General features: G+C 45.2%; 1 protein-coding gene across 3 annotated transcripts in view; it reads left to right on the plus strand.

Moving 5' to 3' along the window:
• The window catches only part of MAP2K4 (mitogen-activated protein kinase kinase 4), a 137866-nt gene that overhangs the window by 41899 nt on the left and 78613 nt on the right, over window positions 1-17354 (plus strand). Inside the window, exon 1 of one of the 3 annotated variants that reach the window (XM_053212426.1) lies at window positions 11213-11250. The exons of the other annotated variants lie outside the window; for them this stretch is intronic. Coding sequence (XP_053068401.1) covers window positions 11228-11250 — 23 coding nt within the window. The 5' untranslated portion in view covers window positions 11213-11227. Of the gene's footprint in view, window positions 1-11212; window positions 11251-17354 lie in introns of those variants that run through there. 3 annotated transcript variants of the gene reach the window in all.

Genomic DNA, 17354 nt, shown 5'->3' on the forward strand with positions numbered 1-17354 from the left:
ACTGTTGGCACAGAGCTTGACATGGGGCTCGAACCCACAAACCACGAGATCATGACCTGAGTCGAAGTCGGACGCTTAACCGATGAGCCACCCAGGCACACCTACTTTATCTGGAATTTTAAGGTTCTTTTCTGTCCTCTTGGCAATCCATTTCTTCAGGGTGTCAGTTTTATTTTCCTTTGTCTTTCTTCTTTGTGTTAGTTTATTTACATGTGTCTTGTAATTCTTGGTTGTCCATTGATAGTTGAGAGTGAGGAAATTAGAAGGCTGATGGGTCGCTCTGATACAGGTGAGTATTCTGTGAATGGTGTGAGAACTGGCTGTCAGGCCAGGAATATTCAGATGCCAGAGTGAGTAGAGCCAACATTCACCATTAGAGGCCTTTTTCTCCTCAGATAGCATGTTTATTTTCTTTAAAGACATGCTCTCTTCCCATTTGGGGGGGTGGGGGAGGTAGAGAGAAAAGGAGGAACCAACTGGACCTTTCTTACAGAAAGAATTTTAATGAACTTTTCTGCTTCTAGGCATTCATACCTTCCAACTTTGGATCCTCTCTATGATTCTTTTGGGACTATTGTTTATTTCTCCTCTCTGCTGAGTGTTTCCCTCCCAATGTGTTACAGGTGGTCGTTTTCTCTATTACTGTTCCTCCCCCACAAGGAAAGTCGTCATCGTCGTCGTTGTCTTCTTCTTCTTCTTCTTCTTTTAAGATTTTACTTTTCAGTAATCTGAAACATGGGGCTCAAACTCACAGCCCTGAGATCAAGGGTTGCACACTCTACTGACTGAGCCAGCCAGGCGCCCCTATTACTGTTTTTTTTTTTTTTTTTTTACCCCTTATTATGGAAAGTTACAAGCATATCTAGAAGTAGAGAGTTATAGATGAATCTGTATGTATTTATCTGTATGACAAATACATAGAAGTTTTAGTGGTTAATGTGGCCAATACTGTTTTTATCTATTTCTCCACCTTCCTTATTTTTAACCAAACCTCAGATGTTATTCTATCTATAAGTATTTCAAGATGTACTTCTTTTTTAAAAAATTCTTTTGGAATGTTTTTAATTATTTTTGAGAGAGAGCACAAGTGGGAAAGGGACAGAGAGAGAGGGAGACACAGAATCCAAAGCAGGCTCCAGGCTCCGAGCTGTCAGCACAGAGCCCAACACGGGGCTCGAACTCACAGACCGTGAGATCATGACCTGAGCCAAAGTCGGACGCTCAACCGACTGAGCCACCCAGGTGCCCTAAAGGACTCCTTTATAAAAACACAGTCACAATACCATTATTACATTCAGTAGAATAAATCTTTAATATCATCATGTCAGTGAATTACTTCATCATTTTTTTTTTTTTAAATACTTTGAAGCAGGATCTAAACAAGGTCCTGTACTACAATTGACTGATGTCTTTGAAACTAGAGTCCCTTCTTTTAGAGGTGATTAGTTTTGCTTTGTCTACACATTTGTGTCTGCTTTCAGACCTTCAGAAATTTGCTGGAATCTCTCAGTTTCTTCATCGTTTATTTCCTTTTTTTTAAATTGTACTTTTCTTGTGCGTCCTTTGAGAGTGAGGAGAAACCTGAACAGGAAGTGTAGGTTTTTCCCCCTCTGATACCCCACGGTGTTCTTATAAATGTGGCAGGCTTGTGCTACAGTCATGTTCTGTATATAAATCGGACACGACAACAGTAGATATTCTCTTGTGAGGTCTCTGCTTCCATCGCACTGAGTAATGTGTGAGTGCTCGTCGAGCACAGAACCACTGAGAATGCACCAAATACAATTGTTTTCCTGAAAGAACAGCCCTTTTATCCTCACAACATATCAGAATTGTACAAGAAGAAACACTAGCTCAAAAGAATACATATTAGAAATAATGCCGAGTACAGATATATTTGGGGGCTTGAGCTAAGCGGTTTGAAACCATATATTCCACGTTTAAAAGAATCTCTTTGTTGAGACCAAGAAGGTCTCTGGGATCTCATTTATTTTTATGACATTTGAATGTTAAAAGGCTCAGTTTGTGCTATGGGACACTAGGAGTCGTTTGAAAGAAGTTTTAAAGCTAGTTAATAGCTAGTGGTGTTTGTCATTTCATGGTAAACCTACTCAGTAGAGCTTTACAGTAAAGCATAGAGTAGCAATTAGAAATTATGTAGCTGTGGGGGTACTTGGGTGGCTCAGTCAGTTGAGCGTCCAACTTCAGCTCAGGTCATGATCTTGCCGTTCATGAGTTTGAGCCCCATATTGGGCTCACTGCTGTCAGCCTGTCAGCGCAGAGCCCTCTTTGGATCCTTGGTCTCCCTCTCTCTACCCGTCCCCTGCTTACGCTCTCCCCACAATAAATAAATAATAAAAAATAAATCATCTAGCCACTGTTGCTGGTTAAATTGTGGAAACTTTGTCTTTTAAACTTTATTATTTTGGATTAACCATTTTAGTTAATGTTGGAAGACCTGGTTTCTATCCTTACATCATCATTATCCCTGTGACCTTGAATGTGTCATGTGGCACTCTGATCGCAATTCAGGTGTTGAATTCGCATAGTGACTTCCATTCTTGTACATGGTAAATTGGGGCAGGGAGGGTAAGAATTCACCCAGGTGTGTGCTTTCTTCAAATCAGAGGTTATGGAAAAGCCCGGGGGGCTAAGTGTGTGTGAGTTGGGAGAGGTCTCTGTAGTCTTGCCCGTCCTTTCTCCAAAACAGTCCCTGGGACATCTCTGCTCAGCTCCTAAGTGTGAAAACCATGAGTCTACACGAGCTGCAAAGTTTTCCCCCATCTCTGACATTTTTTGATGCAGGCCTAGTAACTTCTGTGCTGGAGTACTTTCACAAAATGGCCGTCGTGGTAGAAATATTTATAGCTACAAACTAGTACTCCAAAATTTAAAACACCAATGTATTGAATATGATGGGATCTTTTAATTTTTGGCTGGTTTAGATTTACTGCTGGAAACTTTTTCTTTCTGACTCCCCGTGCCAAATATACATAACATGCAATTTAGCATCTTAACCATTTCCAAATGTGCAGCTCAGGGGCATTAAGTATATTCACATTTTTGTGCAGGCATCACTGCCATCCATCTCCAGGACTCGATTTCATCTTCTCAATTGAAACTGTGTTCATTAAACGCTAACTCCACGTTTCTCCTCCTGACCGCCTTGGTTCTACTTTGTCTCTAAATTTGGTCACTCTAGGTACCTCATATAAGTAGAGTTATGATACAATATTTATTCTTTTGTGTCTGGCTTATTTCACTCAACATAATGTCTTCACACTCTATCCATGTTATGTGTGTCAGAATCCTCCCCCCCCGCCCCTTTTTAAAGTTTTATTTATTTTGAGAGAGAAAGAGAACATGAGCGGGGAAGGAGAAGAGAGAGAGAGAGAGAGAGAGAGAGAGAGAGAGAGAGAGAGAGAGAGAATCCCAAGCAGGCTCTGAGCCATTAGGACAGAGCCCAATGCGGGGCTCGAACTCATGAACCGTGAGTTCATGACCTGAGCCAAAACCAAGAGTCACACGCTTAACCAACTGAGCCACCCAGGCGCCCCAGAATTTCCTTTTCAAGGCTGAATAGTGTTGTATTTATATACGGCATTTTGTTTATCCGTTCATACAGATGGACATGTAGGCATTTCTACCTTTTGACTCTAGTAAATAATCCTGTCGTGTGAGATTGTCTTCTAGAACTTGCATTATTGTACTTCTTAAAGTTCAGAGGCATGCAATCTATTCCTCAGTCCCACATCCTACCTCGGTGCACCTGATGGTTGTGGCACATTTCCTAAAGTTAGTGTTTCACGGGAGATGTGATTTTCAACTGAGCATAGTGGTCATAGCTGTGGTTGGACTGATTCTCTGTGTGTCGTCCCCCCCCCCCCCCCCCCACCTGGAGATTCACTAGTATAATTTTCCTCAAGCTGGATGTGTATAGCTGAGATATTGAAGTTAGTTCTGGAATATTCATTTAAAGAAATTAATAGTAAACGTGCTGACTTGCTTGTTTACTAAAGATGAATTTAGTTTTGGCATTTTCAAGCATCTTGTTTCTTGAATCAGAGACTTAGGCACACATTGAAAGGTGTCCCTGGTTTTTTTTAACCTATAGAGCTGTAGAACTGTGTTCTTTAAAGAAATGCCTAGGTTTTTTGTTTTTTGTGTTTTTTGTCTTGCTTTGTTTTTTGTTTTGCTTTTCCTGAGCTTTCCAACTGTTTCTGATAAGGCAGCAAGACGGGGTTCCGATTCAGTTCAGAGTGTTATAGAGGTCCTTTGCCTTCGTGTTACGGGCATGTTTCTGGAAACTTAACTATGAATAAGGAATTAAGCTGCTTAAAGGAAACATCCTATCTTTTCAGAGTGTTCTTTTTTATTATTACTTACCACTGAGTGTGATTACATTACTGATCTTGAGCAGATTCGTTTTCCTCAGAATTAATAATTGCCTCATTTAATGGTTCACCGTGAATCTCCTCTCATCATGAAAGAGTAGATGATCACTCAGTGTTTTTCTTTTTTCTTTTTTTTTTCTTTCTTTTTAAGAGTTGTCTATCATCCCTAATCTTGCTGTAATCTGGAGTGGTTGCATGTTAGGCCTGCTTCATGGCTGTTGGCAGTGGTTTGTGAATGCCTGTATTACTCTCCTGATCAAAATCTGATTTTGATTCCCTGTCTTTGGGAGTCATGTCCTCCCTCCCCCCCCCCCCGCCTCTCTCTCTCTCTCTCTTTCTTTCAGAGGTGTATTTTTTTTAGTGCTTATTTATTTTGAGAGAGAGAGAGAGAGCGAGGAGGGGAGGGGCAGAGAGACAGGGAGACAGAGAATCCCAAGTGGGCTCTGTGCTGTCAGCTCAGAGCCCGATGTAGGGCACAGTCCCACAAGCCTGGGATCATGACCTGAGCCGAAATTAAGAGTCAGATGCTCAACCGACTGAGCCACCCAGCTGCCCCTCTTTCCCTTCCCTTCCCTTCCCTTCCCTTCCCTTCCCTTCCCTTCCCTTCCCTTCCCTTCCCTTCCCTTCCCTCCCCTCCCCTCCCCTCCCCTCCCCTCCCCTCCCCTCTCTTCTCTTTTTTTCTTTCCTTTTCCTTTTCTTTCTCTTTCTCTTTCTCTTTCTTTCATTGTGATTTAGTTTCCCTCCATTTTGAGGGAGTATATCTTCCAACAGCTTCCTGAGATAAGTGTTCTTTCCTAGTAAGTAGGGTTTTGGGGTCTTTGCATGTCTGAAAATGCCTTTATCTCACCCTCCTGCTAGATTAATAGCTTTGTCGGTCTTAGGATTCTGGGGTAGAAATTGTTCTTCAGAGTTGGAAGGTGCTGCTCCAGGCTTCCGGACTTGCAGGGTTACTGTTAAGAACCTATGTGCCATGACGGTTCTGAGCTTCGGAATGTGACCTGGTTTTTCCTTTGTGGGTGACCACAGAGTGGGCTTTTCCCCCAGTGTCTCAGATCTCACTTTTCTGCTTTGGTTTTATTTTTCTTTTCTCTTCTTCCTTCCTTCTTTCCTTCCACTGAGCTCTTGGTGTGGTCTCTCTGTTTTTTTTTTTAAGTCTATTTATTTATTTTGAGAGAGAGAGTGAGAGCCAGAGAGAGCGACAGGGGTGGCGCCTAGGTTTACCGAAAGGATACGGACGAACAGCCAGATGAAGAGATACCCAGGGAGAGGTCTGGAAGGGTTGCAGGCACCAGAGTTCCTGAGGAGCTGGTGTACATCTCCTCTCCTTCCTGGGGTGCACGTGTTCACCGGCCTGAAAGCCCTTGGAACCCCTTCCTGTTGGGATTTTGTGGGGACTTTGTCACACAGGTGAGATGAATCAGGGACTCTGTTTCCAGCCCGTCTCTGCTCTCTGGAGGATGGGCGCTGGGCCTGAGAATTCTAAACTTCTAATCCCGGCTTGGGATTTCTGGTGACCAGTCCCTCCCAGGAGCCATGCAATGTCCTCTATGCTGCTAGTGTTCATATCATTTAGGAGATGACAAGGGTTAAAAAAAATTTTTTTTTTTTAATGTTTTCATTTTTGAGAGACAGAGACAGACAGCACGAGTGGGGGAGGGGAACAGAGAGAGAAGGGAAGGAGGCACAGAATTCGAAGCAGGCTCCAGGCTCCCAGCTGTCAGCACAGAGCCTGATGTGGGGCTTGAACCCACAAACCGCGAGATCATGACCGGAGCCAAACTCAGACGCTTAAATGACTGAGCCACTCAGGTGCCCCTGAAATTACAAGCGTTTGAGAAGCTTTGTGCCGGGAGCTGGGAGTGGAGACCAAGATATATTTCTTCTGTTATCTTACGTTATTACATACCCACCAGAATGGATACAATTTGAAAGGCCACACAGTATATTAACAAGTACGTATGACCAGAATTCTCATATGTTATGGGGGAAGTAGAAAATGGCACAAGCACCTCAGAAAAATCTTTGATAGTCACTTAAGGGCACACCTACCCCGTAACTCAGCAAATTCTATTTCTTGTTATTTACTTAAGATAAGAGTGTCCTCAGAAAGACTTGCATGTGAAGGTTCATGAAAACTCAATTTATAATGGCCCTCCAACTGGAAACCACCCAGGTATCCCGTGATGGAAGAATGGATAATATGTGGCATGTTAATCAGTGAAATACTTTTCAACAACCAAAAGGAACAAAGTACTGAGGCTCCCAGCCTGCTTGATGAATCTTCAGAAATGCTGAGCAGAAGTCAGGCATAAGGGAACACTGTTTCATTTGATCTGTATCAAATACTAGACAAAGTGATGGAAATCAGAACAGTGTCTGTGGAGGGGCCGGACGGGAATGGCGCATTCCTGGTGTGGTGGGATCTTCTCCGTCTTGTTCAGGTGTGAGATACACGGGTGTGTGTGTTTGGTAACTCGGCCAACTGTATCCTTACGATTTCTGCATTTCATTTGGAAACCACACTTCAATTAAAAAACAAAAAAAAGATGGTGGAAGACTAACAGTAAAAATGCTGAGTCTATCATTTACTCTCATTGAATGGTACCTGTGTTTTTCTGTCTTTGTTTTCAAAGCCCGTATGTGTTTCAACAATCACTTGGTAAGGGTACGAACACTGTTTTTATTGAATTCAACTCTTAGGCCCGTGAAACGGTATGGTGACGGATTTTATTCCTGCCCACGTGGTTTCCCGTGTCATGATGTTTGAGACAAACCTAGATGGAAATTTTTAATGTAATTTGAAGATTAATCTATAGCATCTGTGGAGTCACAGCGGGTATAGCGTACCCCTGAATAGCGGGAGTCCCCTAGAAAAAATTGTGGGGACAGGTTGTCTATATTGGGCTCTAGAGCGGTGCCTGGCTGGTGCAGTCCGCAGAGCGTGCAACTCTTGATCCTGGGGTTGTCAGTATGAGCTCCACAGTGGGTGTAGAGATTACTTAAAAAAAGTAAATCTCGGGGCACCCGGATGGCTCAGTCGGTTGAGCATCCGCCTCTTGATTTCAGCTCAGATCGTTATCCCAGGGCCGTGGGATCGAGCCCCTTTCAGGCTCTGAGCTGAGTGTGGAGCCTGCTTAGAATTCTCTCTCTCTTTCCCTCTCTGTCCCTCCCCTGCTCATGCTCTCTTTCTCTCAAAATAAATAAATAAATAAAAAGACCACTTACAAGTCTGTCTCCTTCCTTTCTTCCATCCTTCCTTTCAGAAAAGTTTAAAGAAGAAAATCAAAATGGCTCATAATGTTACCATCCAGAAAGTTCATGTTACCGTTTAAAAAATGAGTGGTATATGCTTCTGGTGAAAGAATTCATTTGGTATGTAGTTCTCTCTAAAGATAAAACCCTTTTTTTTTTTTTAACTTTTTTTCAAAGTTTTTATTTATTTTTGAGACAGAGAGAGACAGAACATGAACGGGGAAGGGGCAGAGAGAGAGGCAGACACAGAATCAGAAGCAGGTTCCAGGCTCTGAGCCATCAGCCCAGAGCCCGACGCGGGGCTCGAACTCATGGACGGTGAGATCGTGACCTGAGCTGAAGTCGGACGCTTAACTGACTGAGCCACCCAGGCGCCCCAAGATAAAACCCTTTTAAGTGTAGTATGTCCTTATAGAAAAACTTGTTCAAATACCAAAATATATAATAATTTATGTAATTCTTGAAAATATTTATTCAAAAAGCCATTTAGTACCCTACTTTGTGGCTTGATTTTTCACTTAGTACATCTTGAAAATGTATTTCTAAATTAGCACATTCATTTTCAGAAATCAGTTTTTTCTTTCATTACATTTGAATTGATGTATTATGTAATTATATACCAATTATGTAATTATGTAATTAGTTCCTTACTGATAACCATTTAGATTATTTTCATTTTTTTAAGTTTATTTATTTTTGACAGAGAGAGAGAGTGTGTGTGAGCATGAGCGGGAGAGGGGCAGAGAGAGGAGACACAGAATCTGAAGCAGGTTCCAGGCTCTGAGCCGTCAGCACAGTGCCCGACGTGGGGCTCGAACTCACAAACCGTGAGATCATGACCTGGGCTGAAGTAGGATGCTTAACCAACTGAGCCACCCAGGTGCCCCTTCATTTTTTAATTAAAAATAATGCTTTAAAAAACAACTTTGTGCTGGTAAAATGTTATATATAGAAATATTTTTTAAAGATTTTATTTGTTTACAATTTTTAAAAATTGTTTTAATGTTTTGTTTTTGAGAGAGAGAGAGAGAGAGAGAGTGGGTGAGTGGGGGAGGAGCAGAGAGAGAGGAGGACACAGAATCTGAAGCAGGCTCCAGGCTCTGTCAGCACAGAGCCCGATACAGGACTTGAACCTAGGAACTGCGAGATCATGACCTGAGCCAAAGTCAGATGCTTAACTCACTGAGCCACCCAGGCACCCCTAAATTTTCTTCTTAATGTTTCTTTTGAGAGAGAGAGAGAAAGTAGGGGAGGGGCAGAAAGAGAGAATCCCAAGCAGGCTCCACACTGTCGGCACAGAGCCTGACGCGGGGCTTGAACCATGAGATCATGACCTGAGCCAAAGTCGAGAGTCAGACACTTAACTGACTGAGCCACCCCGGTGCCCCTCCTAAGCTCTTAAGTAATCTCTACACCCAACATGTGGCTCAAACTCACAACCCTGAGATCAAGAGTCACACACTCCACCGACTGAGCCAGACAGGTGCCCAGATTGACAGTTTTGGGCCCTACTCCTATCTTCCAAGACTGTGGGAGTAGCTGTTTCTTCTCCACCTTGGCGCTATTGACGCTTTAGACGGGATAGTTCTTGGTGTAGGAGGCAGGAGGCTGGGCTGCGCACTGTAGGATGCTTCCCGGTAACTCTGGCTTCCCCCCACCAGATGCCAGTATAGCACTCCCCTCCCCCCCAGTAGGAACAACCACCTAGTTGTTTCAAGTGCAGGGAATGTCCAGATGTGGCCATGTGACCCTTGAGGTACGAGTGCAACATTGCCTGTGGTTGGGGACCATCGACCAGAGAAGCATTGTAGGTTCACGCGGACGGTTACCGTCGCCTCTGTCCTGACCTAGGAGCTGCCGAAGTCAGATGTCAGTGGTGTGTTCCTCCATGTCTTGGGGTTTGAGTGGATGTAAAACGAGGGGGAGCTTAGGTTACGGGGGTGTCTCCTAGAGTCCAGGGAGTGCCTCGGAGCTTTATGAGCAGCTGACTTGGTAGCTGTCAGAGACCAACCCCACGCACGTTCTATTAGACTTTCAGCAGCTGTTTGTTGAATGCCACCATCTGCCAGATACTACGGTGGACACTGGGTATTTCATGTTGAAAAAAAGGAGATTCTGCTGCTACTTAATGAAGCTTTAGGTGTTGGGATGACACATTCAGTGTGTGTGTGTGTGTGTGTGTGTGTGTGTGTGTGTGTGTGTGTGTAATTATAGGTAGTATTCATGCTGTTCCAGGAAAAGGGCCAGCTGAGAGCGTATGAGGGGCTTGATTCAGCATGGAGACGAACAAGTTGTCACTGAAGGCTTCTGAGCCCGGGCAGGTTGTTACTAGATTTGGGGAAGGGGGCTGCTGAGGGCATTCCAAGTGCAGGGAATTGCAAGTATTTGAAGAGGCAACGTATCAAGGTGGAAAAGATTCAGCTTTTCAGGGAAACAGAGATGCCAATTTTATCAGAAAACGAGAAGTGCATTTAAGGGTGGAGAGAGAGTCACGGGCCCGATCACATGTGGCCTTGTAGGTAACCACTTGGGATGGCATTTGCGAGTTGGTGCGGGCGCCTGGGTGACGCAGTCATTCAAGTGACAGACTCTTGATTTCGGCTCAGGTCATGATCTCGCGGCTCGTGAGATCGAGCCCCACCATGGGCTCCACACTGATAGTGCAAGGAGCCTGCTTCTGGTTCTCTCGCTTCCTCTCTCTCTGCTCCTCCCCTTCTCGTACTAGCTCTCTCAAAATAAATACACTTAAAAATAAAAGAAAAACCCAAAGGGAGTGGGAAGCTAACGAAGGGTTATGAGCAGGCGAGTGGCACCATCTGATTTACACCCCAGTGCGATCACCCTGGCTGCTGTGTGCAGTATGTATTGTGGAGAGGCAAGAAAGGAATTCAGGAGTCCTCATGAGGCGGTGGTAGTGTGGCTATGGCATGATGGGTGATGATATTAGTTGATGACAGGGACATACAGGGAAATGGAGCTTGTGAAGGAATTTTGAAGGAAGCATTAACAAAAACAAGAAACAATTTGAATATCGGTGGCAAAAATGGGAAAGTGTCCCTGGTCACTTCCAGAATTGTGGGTTGAATGATGGGTTCAGCTGCCATTGCTGAAATGGGCCCACCGGCCGCGGAGTGTCTGTGGGGGACGGCACAGAAGAACAGGAGTTCAGCTTGAGGTATGTCAGATTTGAGATGCCCCTGAAATATCCTGCGAGATCAAGGGGTAAATACAGCACCCACTGTGGTGTTGAAAATGGAAGTCTGGTACCTAGAGAAGACGGGGTAGCTTGGAAATTAAAGGCTGCGAGCTGTCGGCATGTAGATGCTGATGTTGTCCGGGGAGAGAGTGTATCTCGATGAGAGAATCGGATCCAGGGCTGAGCCCCGAGGAAATCTAACATGTCGAGGTTGGACAGCAGAGAAGCGACAGGCAGAGAAAACAAAGACGCTTGAGAGGTAGGCAGCAGATCGTTCCATGTGATGTCACAGAAACATGACATGCAATTTTTCCAGGGGCAGGTGGGAGCGATTGTGGTCAGCTGTGCCTAATATTCTGAGAGTCCTCGTAAGGTGGCTGTCTCGATGCCTGCTCCTGACATCTGCATGTAAGGACCCTGATTTCTTCCATACTAGTGGGGAAAAGGCGTTAGGTAGCCGCCCGTGGAGATGGGGGCCCAGACAGGGAGAGGATCTTAGGAAAACTGGTAACCTGTTGGTTTAGCTAAGGCAGCTTTCTCAACTTTTGTGTGTAAGAAACACCGCCCAGAGAAACTGTGCTAATGGTAAACGCTGAGTACAGCTGACACGCCATCAGCTCGTAGGGAATATGCTGCCTGTAGCCACAGGATGCCACTGTGGATGCTTGTCTTATACTCTCTAATCTTACTCTTTTCCTTAGTGGTGGGAAATTGCTTTCTCCTCCCTATGTCAGTGCTGCTCAAGGCACTGCAGATCTGTGTCATTAGTGTCTTCTCCTCACTGCATATGAATATCAGAATTTGAAAATTTATATTTGGAGTGTTTGAGCAATTCTTTTGGACATCTTTCCTTCCTTCCTTCCTTCCTTCCTTCCTTCCTTCCTTCCTTCCTTCCTTCCTTCCTTCCTTCCTTCCTTTCCAGTTCTTCCCTTTGCCTCATCTTAGGTCTTAGCAAACATACTCATTTTGTTAGTAGTGGCAGGAAGCAGACAGTTTCCATGGCAACTGACAGACCGGGTTTACTGTGGAAATTTCCGGAATTAACAGAGCTGCATTGCAGAAGGATGCATAAAGCAGTATTCATCTAGAGATGCTAACAGTACGGACACAGAACGGTTGCAGTGGTGTGCAGGGTATGTGTTCTATTTATTTTCCTGTCTTAGGAGGAATGCTAGTTATATATACATGTATATGTGCCAAGGAGAGCATTAAAGCAGCTTGAGGCATTTTAGAGTACGTCGGCTTGATAAAATCAAGGCTGCTTACAGGGCAAAAGGAGGAATAAGTAATTTGGAGAGAAAGACATGTTTGATAACGTTGGGAGGAAATCAAGAGTAAGATAAATGAAGGGGAAGGATGTGATCATGAAAGAAGAGGAGAAAACATGCTTCAAGCCTTCAAACATGCCTAATTAGATAATAGAAGGTTCTGGGCACCAGGAGATGTTTATTTATCAAAGGAAAATCTGTAGGCACTGGCACGGTTGGGGGATCAAGTTCTTATGCCCAGGAGGAAGAGATGTGTTCAGGTAATTAGCTGTCATTTTCGGAAGGATACGTAGATAGGAAGGATGCCCAAGGCATGGAGGTCTGCTGCCTCTTTAGTGTACTTATTTATGTGTGTGGCAAGACAATCAGGGATGGGTTACAGACCCCCAATTCCACTGCCTGTTGATTTGTGTGTGTGTGTGTGTGTGTGTGTGTGTGTGTGTATGTGTGTGTAGGGGGGAGGAGGGGCCGTGAGGGTTAAGAAAGAGCCTGAAATGTATCTTGAGCTTAAATTTTGAAAATGAAACTATAAGATTTGGGTGCATTACTGGAGTTTCTTATCTTCCAGAGAATAATTATAAAGTTGAAAGAGGAAGGATATGAAAAACAAGTAGATGTGATAGAGATCGTCTGAATGATAGGTCTCATTTAGTACTCAAACTACAGTTGAGTACTCCCGTAGTACTCAAACTACAGCTCCGGAGCCAAATGTGGCCCTGCTGCTAGTTTTTATAAATAAAGTTTTATTGGAACATAGCCACACCCATTTGGTCGCATAGTTGCTACAGAGAGGGGCTGGCAATGCCTAAAATGTTCATCTGTTTCTTTACAGAAGAAGTTTTTTGACTCGTGGTTTAGATGGTGTATTGGATTCCTACGGCTGCTGTAACAAATTGCCACAGACTTGGTAGACTAAAACGACAGAAATGTATTCTCTCGCAGTTTCGGAGGCCAGAAATCCGAAATCAGGGTGTTGGCAAGGTGATGCTTCTTCTACAGGCTTTGGAGGGGATCCTTCCTTCCCTCTTCCAGCCCTGGTACCTCCTGGCATTCCTGGGGTGGAGGTGGCAGGACCCCAGTCGCCTCTGTCCTTGCTTGGATTTCCTCCCTGTGTCTCCCTGTGTCTCTGTCTTCCTGTCTGTCTCTTATAAGGACACTTGCCAATATATTTAGGGCCCACCCAAGTCCAGGATGACCTTTCCTCAAGATCTTTATCTTAATTGTATCTGTAAAGATAAGGTCACCTTCTGAGGTGGATAAATCTGTTGTTGGGGGACCCCAGTTGAGCCCAGTGCATGTGGTATTGGAGAAATGGGTTTTGGGTTCTCAGACCACGTTTTGTGATAAGAGTAGCTAGCTCCTTAGGGCGCCTGGCTGGCTCATTCGGAAGAACACGCGACTTGTAGTAATCTTGGGGTCGTGAGTTCGAGCCCCACATTGGGTGTAGAAATTACCTAAGTAAAAAAATGACTGACTGGCTCCTGGCAAGTGTCCTCTGGAAACCCGTGGAGCATATGCTCTGTGATAGACGTGACCTGCTGGAGAGGACGTTCCGTTCACTTTTCAAGAACAGAGTGGTGGAGACGTAGTTGAAATCGGAGCAGACAGCCTCTGTGATGCAAAGGGAAGTCGCCGGGCAGAGATAGTCTCAGAATATCTGGGAGAAAAAGTACCCCCACATTTGCGGGAAGCTGACGAAGGGCAGGGCCTAGTGCCTCCTATCAGTCTCTCCTTGGCTCCCGCCCCCGAGAAACAACACAGTGGATTTGGCATTTTGGTCCCAGAAGAATCAGAGCTTTGGGGAATTAGAGTCCTGTCCAGATCACGGCAGTGGGGAGTACGTGTGTGTGCTTGAAGATAAGTAGACTTGATTAGCGAGCGGAGGAGCCGCGGCGTGGAGTGGATACGCCGGTGGACAGAGCTGTGAACTGGAGACCGGACTCCGGGTGGGCGGTGTGTGTCGTTGTGGGAGAACGGGAGCTGTTGGCCTGGGCAGGAGAGGTCTGCGGTGTCCCCCTCCTATCAGTAAGCCACGGTGTCCTTGCTCCCGTGGGATGTTTCCTGAGGCAGATTGGGGAGTACTTGGGAACGTTTAAGAAGTGATACACGCCCATGGTGAAGAATCAGGTTGTAGACAGGAGATTCCAGCCCGGGTGCCCGAGCTGCGGACAGAAGCCTCCTTGTTCTGCGACTTGAGGGACCCTGGCCTGTTGCCTGTATCCTCCCCTGTGCCCCTTCAAAGGAGACCTCTGAGTTTGACTCGATAGAGGGAATTATCAGAAGAATTAAGCACAAACGGTTAGATGTGGACCCACAATAGGGCTCACTAAGAAGAAGTACCAAACTAACCTAATCTACTTTAAAGAAAACGTTGCTGGGACTGCAGATCAGGAATTTGCCATGGACTGGGTATTTCTTTTTTTTTTTCTTTTTTCTTCTTTTAATTAAAATTTTTTTTAATGTTTGTTTATTTTTGAGAGAGACAGAGTGTGAGTGGGGGAGGCACAGAGAGAGAGGGAGACAGAATCTGAAGCAGACTCTAGGCTCTGAGCTGTCAGCACAGAGCCCGATGCGGGGCTCAAACTCACAGACTGTGAGATCATGACCTGAGCTGAAGTCGGACGCTAAACGGACTCAGCCACCCAGGCCTCCCAATTTTTTTTCTTAATGTTTAGTTTTGGGGAGGAAGGGGCAGAGAGAGGGAGACCTAGAATCCAAAGCAAGCTCCAGGCTCTGAGCTGTCAGCACAGAGCCGGATGTGGGGCTCAAACTCCTAAACCGCGAGATCATGACCTGAGTCGAGGTCGGACGCTTAACTGACTGAGCCACCCAGGGGCCCCGGACTGGGTGTTTCCTGATTTTAGCACATGTGGGTGCTGAGGAAGAGCACTGGACCCAATCCAGGACCTCCAGGCAGGGTTTTCTGAAGGACAAGCCTGGACGATTCTGTTAGTCTGTGACTGTGTGCATCTGAAACCCAAACGGAGATGTCCGGAAGCTGGGGGCATGAAGAATGTTTTCTTCTTTCCTCCTTTCACAGGCTATTTTGTGCATTCACTAGCACACATGTTGAGTTGTGTGCTTTGGCTTCTCTTCACAGCAAGATCCAGATTCAACTGTAATTAGATATTTACCTTTTTATTTTTCTGTAGGCACCTAGAGTATACATAAGGAAGTAGAGTGAGTTAAGGTCTGCAGCCTAGACTGGTATTAAATTAAGCTGGTTTGATCACAATCCACACAAGCTAAAATGTAAGCACTGTAGGAGGTTCAAAAATACCCTCTGTTTCAAGTAGGTATATTATATAAAATAGCCTGTGTTCCTAAGTGTGTCTGTTGATGAATCTTTAGATTGTGTCTGTAGATAAATCTATAAAATCTTTTTTTTTTTTTCTCATTGACTGGTTTGGGTAAATGCCCACCCTGCCCCAGAATAATAAAGGTGCGCTTGAGAATGTTCCATAGTTTACAAGACAGTTCACACAGCTAGCTACAGGTTATGAATGAAAAGGGATTAAGATTCTTGGTCCTCCGTTACTTGCTTCAGGAACTAATGTTCTGACTTTGTAAAAGCAATTTCAGATTTGTAGGAGAAGCAGCATCCTGCTAAACTATTTAGTAAGAAGCAAGGATGGATATATGAAACACAGAAAATTAAGACAATCCCACGTGGAGGCTCTACAGGAATCAAGAAGAGATTTACCGAGGATTTCTCTTAGGGCATTCCTACAGACCGCAGGAGAAAATGTGGCCTCTTCTGAACCATTAGTTTAAGAGACAGAGTGCCTCCCCCACCCCAAGGCCTTCCCCCCCTGACTAGCAAGTCCCAGAAAATAACGGGGGAGGGAGGCCACATGGATGTAGGTACATTTCATCTGGGCAGCGTGGACGCAGAGAAGGGTAGTGGTAGCAAAATAGACTGAGGATTATATTCTTAGATTTGCTGCTGTCCGTTGAAGAGTATGGAATTCGAGGACAAGGACATCAAGAGAGAATTTGCCTCTGGAGCAGTGCGTGCTCTGATTGGGAATACCCTGAGCCCCGGGGCCTTGAACTACAGACAGGGTTTGAACATATAGACACGGGATGGACAAATCCCTTTCCCACAAGGAGAGTGAGGCTCAAAGACAGTCTCTTTCTCTCTTTCCCATCAATCTTACTTAGGTATAGTTGACATATAATAAACTGCATGTAGTGAAAGTGTACAGTTTGGGAAGTTTTGACGTGCGTATACCCTGTGAAAGCACCACTCCAGGCAGGTTAGTGAACATACCTACCACCCCCAAAGTTTCCTCCTGACCTGTTCTAGCTTTTCTGTCTAGACGTTTGGTTTCGTTGCTTTTTGTATATCCCACATCTGTCCGATGTATTCGTCTGCCCTTCAGTTTCTCGAACACACACCATAGAGTCGTAAGCACAGTTTCATTGTCTTTGCTAATTCTGGCATCTTCGCCATTTCTGACTCAGTTAGAATTGGTTGATCTTTCTCTTCATTTTGGGCCATCTTATTTTGCTTCTCTGCATCCTTGCTGAGTTTTAGATTGCAGGCCGGACTTTGGGTGCCAGGTGTTTTTGCATTCCTACGAATCTTTGGTTAAGTTACTTGGAAACAGCTGGATCCTGTTGACTCTTGCTTACCAGCTTTGGTGGGTGTTCTGAGTACCGCTCCAGCCTGGGCATTGTTCCCTCTAATCCTTTTGGGGGGTTCTTTCCCCAGGCGAGTGTAGGGTCTTTCTTTGTAAGAGCGTGCTGACCAAGGAGGGCTCCGTGCCTATCTGTGGGGTTCTCTTTCTGTGCAGCGCTCTCTTATCCCGGAACTCTGCTTCTTAGACTCTGGCTACCTTGGTCTCCTCAGACACCCAGATCTGTCTGCTCAACACCAGGATACTGCCAGGAGGTGCCTCGGTCCCCCTGGTCCCCCGTCCCCTCGCAGTGTGTGGACCCCTCCAGACCGGAAGCTGGGGACAGCCGTAGGCTCACCGTGTGTATTTCTTGCCTCTCGGTGTTCACTGCCCTTTGATGCCTGACGTCCAGTGTCTTCAAGACCATCTCAGACTTTGTCTGTTTTTTTACTTGTTTCAAGTGTGAGAGTAAGTCTGTGTCCCTGATGCTCCACAGTGGCCCAAGCGTGAGTGCCACACGTATCCTCCCTGTGAGACGGGAGCAAGCGTTCTGGAACTAGGAAGCAATGTCTTCTTGACTTTGAGAAAGCATCTCTGAACGCGGCACTTTACGGCATTCTTA

Source organism: Acinonyx jubatus, chromosome E1 (genome assembly GCF_027475565.1).
Source record: "Acinonyx jubatus isolate Ajub_Pintada_27869175 chromosome E1, VMU_Ajub_asm_v1.0, whole genome shotgun sequence".
In the NCBI taxonomy this organism is placed as follows: Eukaryota; Metazoa; Chordata; class Mammalia; order Carnivora; family Felidae; genus Acinonyx; species Acinonyx jubatus.